The sequence below is a fragment of the Narcine bancroftii genome, unplaced genomic scaffold, assembly GCF_036971445.1.
Source record: "Narcine bancroftii isolate sNarBan1 unplaced genomic scaffold, sNarBan1.hap1 Scaffold_258, whole genome shotgun sequence".
NCBI lineage: Eukaryota > Metazoa > Chordata > Chondrichthyes > Torpediniformes > Narcinidae > Narcine > Narcine bancroftii.
In genome coordinates, this window is record NW_027211993.1 from 408,893 (window position 1) to 418,710 (window position 9,818).

General features: G+C 47.7%; 1 protein-coding gene across 10 annotated transcripts in view; it reads left to right on the forward strand.

Moving 5' to 3' along the window:
- nktr (natural killer cell triggering receptor) overlaps positions 1-7,160 on the forward strand; it is a 210,864-nt gene extending 203,704 nt beyond the window's left edge. For all 10 annotated transcript variants that reach the window (XM_069912892.1, XM_069912899.1, XM_069912898.1 and 7 more), the window contains 2 exons: positions 4,457-4,531; positions 6,985-7,160. In XM_069912892.1, the coding sequence (XP_069768993.1) occupies positions 4,457-4,531; positions 6,985-7,072 (163 nt within the window). In that variant the 3' untranslated portion in view covers positions 7,073-7,160. The remainder of the gene's footprint in view (positions 1-4,456; positions 4,532-6,984) is intronic.
- The last annotated feature ends 2,658 nt before the right edge of the window (positions 7,161-9,818 follow it).

Here is a 9,818-nt window from a genome sequence, read left to right on the forward strand (position 1 = left end):
GTTTACAGAGTTTGGCACCACAGGGGCTGTCCTGTGCTGCAATAGTCTACATATTCAGTGTAAGCTGTGCCTGTAAGCAAAATAAAAGACGGCACTACTGTATTATTGAGTGGCCTCACCACATCCCTTCTCTTACATTCTATCCTATTGAAATGAATGCCGGCATTGCATTGATTACCTTCAGGGCATCCTGAACGAGGACTCCCAAGTATCTTTGCATCTGAATATTTTCGAATTTCTGCCCATTTTAAAAATAGTCTGCTCATTTATTTTTTCTACCAAAGAGCATGACGTACATTTCCAACACTATATTTCCGGAGCTGCCGCTGGTGCAGACCCACAGAGCGCAGAGACAGCACCTCCTTGCCAAGTCCAACCGTCCAGTCCAACTGCTGATGGCTCCCATTCAGCCTTTAAATGCTCTGTTAAAGGAGCCGACGGAGGTTTATTTTAAAATCCTGCAACTGAGATGGTTGGCCTACATTCGGCAGAGACCTCGAGGGTTTGCAGTTTTGCAGACTCCGGAGAAGCAGTGCAGGACACCAGAAAACGGGGAGGGCACCCCCTGTTTGAGAAGGAGAAGCAGAGGGGTACGATCCACAGGACCATGACCACAGCAGTGGACCAGCAAGGGGCTCCGAGGCATAAGAACGCACAGGAGGCGGGCTCATGTCAACTCATAGCATAGAATCCACGCAGACCGCGGTCAAGGCATTCGCACCAGGTTGCGGACTACTGGAGATGGGTTCAAGAGTGGCTGCAGGGATACCAGGCATTGGAACCGAGATGCAAGAATGTGCTAAGGGCACTGAGGCTTGGGACTGGAGCTCGGGAGTGGTTTGGACTGTGTGGCTGCAAGAGCGCTAAAAGTGAATCCATGGATTCTGGGTGGGGTGGGGGGTCCTCTCGTTTGCTTCTCTTTCTTTGACTGGCAATTTCTGTTGATGGCGAATCCTTGTCTACTTTTTGGAAGAGTAAGGTGTAATAGTACATTCCTATTATTTTTACATGACAATAAAAAGAACCTTGAATCTAGACACTGAATATTCCTGCCTTATCCACACCTTAGTGTAGCTGCACCACTGGAAATGGCTGTGATTCTCTGATTACAGAGACCCCATTGTATGCCCTTACAGCAAGGACCATCAATTCTGCAGGTGGTACAGTGCAGCAGGTGCTCCATGGCCCCTTCTCGGTAAAGAAGCCTCTTGTGTCCCTCCAAAATAAAAGCTTTGATTATCAGTGGGTTCCACAGCATTGTAATAATCACCTAGGTTCCAATGTCATTGCTTGGAATACGTTTCTGAGTCATTTAATGCTTAAAGCCAAAATGTCCCCAGAATGAGGTGAAGTTTATGGAGCCAAGTACCTTGCTTGCATTAACTATTGGGTCAGCCAGCGGTGGTTCGCAATGAAAAGCCTGTGGAGTGTAATGGGCTGAGCAACAGCAGTGACATCTGGGGGCACATAAGAGCATTGCAGATGTTGGACTCCAGAGCCACACACTATCTGTTGGAGGAAGTCCGCAACAGTGGGAGGAAAATCGCCGTCAACATTTTGGATTGAAACTGAGAGGTGTGGAGGAGAAAGCCATGAGGTGTCATGAGGACAGGGTCAAACCAGGGCCCAGTGAGGGATCAAGGAACCAGGGAAAGGTGAGGGATGATGAGCAGAAGCAGGTGACTGGCAGGTGCAGGAGTTGGGATGGGGGGAGGAGGCACAGGGGTGAGGGTTGGGGTGGAACAAAGGCTCCCAGTACTGGGATCTGATGAGGAGAAGGTGCCAATAATGAGAGGCCAGATGGAACTGAATGGGGGTGGGTGGGGGGGGGGGGGGGGGCAGAATCCAATTGAAAAAATGTAGGTGGAAGAGGAAGGAACCAGAGGGAGGGGGAATGAGTAGGGGTAGGTGGAAAAGGTGACTAAAACTACCTTTTGGCTGTCGATCATAGAACATACAGCATGGAAAGTGGCTTTTTGGCCCACTGTATCTACACTGACCATAATGTCGATCAGGGATGTCCAGGGCAGCTCTCCCACACAGCCTTACCCAGTCTGCCAGAGATTTTCATCTGTATGTTATAGAAATTTGAGACAGGTGGGCGAGTGGACTGTGTGGGGCCTGCTGGAACTGTGCAGGACAGTGAGAGGCAGCAATACCCAGCCCACCATCTGAAGAGGTAGATGAGTGGTAACTGGCTGCCAACCATGCAGGTCTCAGCTGGGCTGGAGAGTGTTGTTGGTTCAGGAGCTTCTTGTCTTCAAAGACCTCCTAAGGTCTTTGCTGGCTCTTTCTGTGGTTGGAAAACAGTACCCATGTGAAAAAAAATCTCAAAAAGGTGATGGAAATCGGAAATAAAACCAGAAAATGCAAACAGCCAACAGCTCAGGCAGATTGGTGAGAGTAGAGTTAACATGTCAGGTTGAAGATCCTTCATCAGAAGTGAGAAAACAAGTGCAGGTCAAAGGGAATCTCTCAAATAGGGTGAGGTAAAGACTAGTCAATCACTTAATGAGTGAGAGAAAAGCCAACAAACAAGCTTAAAACTAGCCTGTTTTCCAACCAATTACTTCCTTAGAAGCCTAAAATATTTGGGCATGCTTCCATTATAAATTTACATCACAGTAAACATAACAGGCCTTTTCGGCCCATGAGTCTGTGCCACCCAATTAACCTCTACCCCCAGTACATTTTGAAGGGCTGGATGAAAGCGGAGCTCCCTGGGGAAAACCCACGCAGACACGGGGAGAGCGTACAAACTCCTTACAGACAGCACGGGATTCGAACCCTGGTCCCAGTCATTGACACTGTAAAGGTGTTGCGCTAACCATGCTGCTCCAATATTTCAAGCCCATGGAAGATACCTTGCTCTAAATGCTTCAGAGTTTGGTCCGGGATCTGCTCAGCCCAAGGCCACCAAAAATGGCCGAGCTGTGTATGCTTCAGGCCATCACAAAAACCGACCTCCTCTCCATCAACTCTGACTGTACTTACTGCTGTCTCAGGAAAGCAGCCAACATATTGAAGAACAAGTTTCTATTCTCCCTCCTCCTGTTGGGTGGAACATACACGAGTTTAAAAATACAAGGCTCCAGATTCAAGGACAGTTTCTTCTCCACTATTGAATTACCTTAGTAAAACGATGCTGCCCCTGGACTGATCTAATTGAGCATTTTTCCGTACTCTGTACCTATTCGTATTTTGTACGACCAATTGTATTGAAGGTTGGGTTGACTTGGCTGAACAACACTCAAAACAGAGCTTTTCACTGTATCTCGCTGCATGTGACTCTAGTTGTGATTAAGGACTTTCGACCAAAGTAAACTCTTTTTCCCAGTGTCAGAATCCGTCTGGTGTACTGACTCTATCCCACACTTGTGGTTGCATATGTGAGCAGCCTCTTGTGTTCGCTGCAATGAAACTGTCGCAGCAGATCACACTGCAATTTGATTCACGGTGGCATTCAGTGTAGTAGAGATTACGAAGGGGTGTCCAAACTGCAGCTCTTTGCCCATTTTTAAGTGACCCTGGGTGAATCTTAAAAACAAAATGGAATATGCCCGTTAGAATATCATCTCTAACAATACATTATGTACACTGTACCTCTTAGTTTCAACACTAGATGTCACTGCCATTTTGAGTCCAAGCATTGCAATGTTGTTCATCAATGAAAACTTTTACCTCCATTAAAAAAAAGTTTATCTCAGTTGATTAAACATGGCAGAACCGAAAAGATGGAACATAGGAAGGGAGTGTTGAAAATTTCAGATTTGGTGGAAAAATTAGTACCTTTTCACGGAAGTCACTGGTGTTTGTTTGATTTGCAAGGAATCTGTAAACTTTAATAGCCTATCTACAGATTTACATTTTGCATTATAATCATGGTGGACACTTGAGAGTTGTGGAGGAATGTTGGAAACTGTCTTGTCCTTTTCTTGATCTTTTCTGCTGTTCTTATTTTGCACCCAGATTTTTATTTTGCCCTGCTTTTTGAATGAGAGTTTGAAGAGTTTTATTGTATTCATTTAAATTAAATTTCAGAACAGTAGATAGATATGCCTAGTGACATATGTGAACACATCAATAAATTATCGTAATGTCAACAGTTAAACTGCTCAGTATAATTATTTTGATAGAAAATCATTTTTTGATGGCACAGAGGTTTCCTGGTCTAAAAATACTTTTTCTTGCTGTGTAACCGGTTGAAAACTGGCAGCCTCAATATTGTTTGGCCTGTGACTCCTGATATATTTCTGCATGTGGCCCACAACTAAAAAGGTTTGGCCACTCCTACTGTCAGTGCTCAGGTATAGTTGATGGTGAGATGGGTGCAAGCGCTCCCCTGAGGTGGTTAAGAGCATCAGCTGAAATTCTCTTGCACAAAGTGCTGTCACAGTACATTTTAAAGACAATAAACGCGTTGTGGATATTGCTGTGATTTTTCTCTGAATTCTAGGTCTGATTCGTACAATAGTTACGAAAGTCGGAGCAGGAGTCGGAGCCGGAGCTACCACAAGTCTCGGCGGTCCAGGTAAGAGGTCTTCCTGCTCTCCTGGTAGTCCAAAGACTCCGCCTTTTTGATGAGACGTTATGTGCCTTCTATCTGTCATCATGAAGCTGGAAAATGTGCAGAAAAAATTCACACAGCATCTCTACTCATTGTGCCTTAATGCATTGAGCCTTTGAAATGGACTTGAAGAGCATCTTTTAGACACGATTGATTTGTATGTGGAACGAGATGCCAGAGGAAATGGTAAAGGCGGGTACATTTGTATCGGTTTAATGACATTGTCAGGTACATGGGTAGGACAGGTTTAGACAGCGATGAGACAAGCATTGGCCAACAGGCAACTTGGTCAGCATGGATGTTGGGCCGAAAGACCTGTGCCGTGTACCTCTGACAAGTATTGCCTGACACCTCACCCACCTCTTCAGGTACAAGTGTCAACGGTGTCAGGGAGATGTACAATCAGCTTCTCACCCAATGTCATGGCGTTTGCATCACCAACATTGGAAGCTGAGAGCCACGCTGTTTATGTTCTCCCCACGTCACTCCACCCCTGCTCACAACCACCAATCTTGCCAGGAGGTGTTAAGGGTTTCCTAGATGCAACCACAGCAGCAGTTTTTTTAAAATAATCCCAAACACTTCACAAGGGCACATATAAGCACAAACTGATAGCAAGGTATTCATAGTTGGGGTAGGTCTTCATGTTGATGCAGGAACTTGAGAAAGGTATTTCAGACCTATGGACCTCGGTTTTGCTCGGCATATTTCGTTTTCACCTTCTGCAAAAGATAGGGGCTTCCACAGCACCCCTGAAAGCCGGTATTTAATTTCCTTTTTACCATTTCACTTACCTGTGTGATCACGACCAACAGGGTATGGGGGGTCATTTTCATCCGGGTACTTACCCACCAAGGTAGGTAGTATCAGGAGCCAATGTAAAAAGCATTGGCTCCTGTATAAAGGTCGCACTGAACTGGCTTTTCTTGGTTCGTTGTGAATGCTCCGATCCAACCTGACCCAGCTTTAAACATGGGTTGTTGACACGCCAATTTTCTGGGATCTCAGTGTGAAAGCACCTTATGACTGGGCTCCTCACTATCCTTTGCGACTACTCTTCCATTTCCTCCTTAAGTTCCTGAAGTCTTAGTTTAACGCCCGATGTACAACCCTGGTTATGCAACTGCCAGGAACAGCTTTCTCCTTCCCCAGTACTGATGCCAGTGTCCCATGAATCATAACCCATTTCTCCTACACCAAGCTTTGAGCTGCCTATCTACCTCTCTCATCTTATTGCCAATTTTGCACATGGCTCAGGTAATGATCCAGATATCATCACCCTTGTGGTTTTGCACAGAACTCGTAATCCTCCCTCCTTGTCTTAGCTATGGCATTAGTTCCTATTTAGAGACATATTTATTCTGAGAGTCCTATTTAGCCTGAATACACCCGAGATTGTCGGAGTACTTGGAGGGGAGACCGCCCAGGAACACCAGGTGCTGTGGGTTTCTGCTAGGGGCACTGGACAAAGTGGCAACTCTCTGACTGCCTTACGGTAGACAAAAGTTGAAGAATTCTAAATGTAGTATTAGGTGACAATAATGGAGCTTTTACCTTTACTGGATCCTCACCCTCCTAACCCAAGTTCTTCTCCAATCCAGAAGGGATGTCCTTAACCAGGGAGCCTTTGGGAATCTATGCCCTTGCTGCAGAGAACAGTTTCATGCTCTCTTATATGACAACGTTCCTCTTTGCTTCCCCACTTCTCATCACCCCCCCCCCCCCACCCCCCCCATTGTGCCTTGGACAGCTTCCACCCTGCAGACCCTATTCTGAACAGGAACCTCATACATATGAGGCTAAGGGCAGATGTTCCTCTGGATCTATCTTTTCCCTGACCATTCATCAGTTTAACGGTGATTAATCTCCTAAAAAGTGGCATCTGGATAAGTCACCATCCTTGATGTGGTTCAGTGTTCAGAGCTCAAACTCGAGCTCATCAACTCTGAGCCGAACTTCCTTGACCATTCTTTTTATTCTTCAGCACTGTGAGCGAGTTTGCTAACAAGCACCCATTGAAAATGGTGGGATAAGATCACCCAGTTTGATCATAAACCATTCACACCAAAGGCTTAATCTTCTCCTCCTTCCTCCCAGTCCAGTTCAGTCACGAGACCATTCACTCAAAGGCTTCATCTTCCTCCTTCCTCTGCCCTGCCCCCCCCCCCCCCCCCTTTTATTACGGTGTCTGGCTGATTTTCTACATTCCTGACAAAACGTCAATTGCCTTTTGCCTCCAATGGACGCTGTGTGAACTGCTGAGTTTTATAGCACGTTTTGTGTAATGCAGCTTCTGACAATCTAATGCCAGAAACCCTTCACAAGAAAGATTCTTGCCTCCTCCGTTGTACCAAAAGACTGTTAACTATATCCTCTCTCTTATCCCCTTCCCAATGTTGATGCTCTTGCTCGGACAGAAGCTACAGATCATACCGCTCGTACAGTAGAAGCGACCGGAGTTACTCTCGCCATCGGAGCCACAGCGAGAGCAGCAGGTATAGCTGATGGATGGACCTCCAGCTCTCGTCCTCCTTTTCCTGCACAAATTGGGAACTATTTATTGGTGACTGATTCCTTTACATGTCTGCCATGAAGCAGAACCTGGTATTAACACTGCAGTGAGTGCGAAGTGGGGGGGGGGGGGGGGGGGGGGGGAGAGAGATGAAGGAGCTGCTTTGACTTTCCTGGAGTTTTTTAGGGCAAAGGTTATGATTTAAGCTCTGCGGCTCTTCTAATTTGTACCTGCAGTTTTGTATGTAAGCAATAACCTTTACATTTACATACTGTACTTAACTGCATTATTCCATCACAGTTTAAAGGGAAAAAGATAGTAAATTTTCATAATTCTACCTGGTCTCCCTTCATTTTGTCTTCAACCCTGTTTATTAAAAGGGTAGATTTCAAAAACAAAATTAAACGGTATATTTTGAAATGATCTCAACATATTTGTTTGGAATTGTTATTCTGACCATGGAAGATTAACGCTGCCCCACCACTCAGTCTGACCATGGAAGATTAACGCTGCCCCACCACTCAGTCTGACCATGGAAGATTAACGCTGCCCCACCACTCAGTCTGATCATGGAAGATTAACGCTGCCCCACCACTCAGTCTGACCATGGAAGACTAACGCTGCCCCACCACTCAGTCTGACCATGGAAGATTAACGCTGCCCCACCACTCAGTCTGACCATGGAAGATTAACGCTGCCCCACCACTCAGTCTGACCATGGAAGACTAACGCTGCCCCACCACTCAGTCTGACCATGGAAGATTAACGCTGCCCCACCACTCAGTTCTGACCATGGAGGATTAACGCTGCCCCACCACTCAGTCTGACCATGGAAGATTAACGCTGCCCCACCACTCAGTCTGACCATGGAAGATTAACGCTGCCCCACCACTCAGTCTGACCATGGAAGACTAACGCTGCCCCACCACTCAGTCTGACCATGGAAGACTAACGCTGCCCCACCACTCAGTCTGACCATGGAAGATTAACGCTGCCCCACCACTCAGTCTGACCATGGAAGACTAACGCTGCCCCACCACTCAGTCTGACCATGGAAGATTAACGCTGCCCCACCACTCAGTCTGACCATGGAAGATTAACGCTGCCCCACCACTCAGTCTGACCATGGAAGACTAACGCTGCCCCACCACTCAGTCTGACCATGGAAGATTAACGCTGCCCCACCACTCAGTCTGACCATGGAAGACTAACGCTGCCCACCACTCAGTCTGACCATGGAAGATTAACGCTGCCCCACCACTCAGTCTGACCATGGAAGATTAACGCTGCCCCACCACTCAGTCTGACCATGGAAGATTAACGCTGCCCCACCACTCAGTCTGACCATGGAAGACTAACGCTGCCCCACCACTCAGTCTGACCATGGAAGATTAACGCTGCCCCACCACTCAGTCTGACCATGGAAGATTAACGCTGCCCCACCACTCAGTCTGACCATGGAAGACTAACGCTGCCCCACCACTCAGTCTGACCATGGAAGATTAACGCTGCCCCACCACTCAGTCTGACCATGGAAGACTAACGCTGCCCCACCACTCAGTCTGACCATGGAAGATTAACGCTGCCCCACCACTCAGTCTGACCATGGAAGATTAACGCTGCCCCACCACTCAGTCTGACCATGGAAGACTAACGCTGCCCCACCACTCAGTCTGACCATGGAAGATTAACGCTGCCCCACCACTCAGTCTGACCATGGAAGACTAACGCTGCCCCACCACTCAGTCTGACCATGGAAGATTAACGCTGCCCCACCACTCAGTCTGACCATGGAAGATTAACGCTGCCCCACCACTCAGTCTGACCATGGAAGACTAACGCTGCCCCACCACTCAGTCTGACCATGGAAGATTAACGCTGCCCCACCACTCAGTCTGACCATGGAAGATTAACGCTGCCCCACCACTCAGTCTGACCATGGAAGATTAACGCTGCCCCACCACTCAGTCTGAACATGGAAGTTTAACGCTGCCCCACCACTCAGTCTGACCATGGAAGATTAACGCTGCCCCACCACTCAGTCTGACCATGGAAGACTAACGCTGCCCCACCACTCAGTCTGACCATGGAAGATTAACGCTGCCCCACCACTCAGTCTGACCATGGAAGACTAACGCTGCCCCACCACTCAGTCTGACCATGGAAGATTAACGCTGCCCCACCACTCAGTCTGACCATGGAAGACTAACGCTGCCCCACCACTCAGTCTGACCATGGAAGATTAACGCTGCCCCACCACTCAGTCTGACCATGGAAGATTAACGCTGCTCCACCACTCAGTCTGACCATGGAAGATTAACGCTGCCCCACCACTCAGTCTGACCATGGAAGATTAACGCTGCCCCACCACTCAGTCTGACCATGGAAGACTAACGCTGCCCCACCACTCAGTCTGACCATGGAAGATTAACGCTGCCCCACCACTCAGTCTGACCATGGAAGATTAACGCTGCCCCACCACTCAGTCTGACCATGGAAGATTAACGCTGCCCCACCATTCAGTCTGACCATGGAAGAATAACGCTGCCCCACCACTCAGTGTGACCATGGAAGATTAACACTGTCCCACCACTCAGTCTGACCATGGAAGATTAACGCTGCCCCACCACTCAGTCTGACCATGGAAGATTAACGCTGCCCCACCACTCAGTCTGACCATGGAAGACTAACGCTGCCCCACCACTCAGTCTGACCATGGAAGATTAACACTGCCCCACC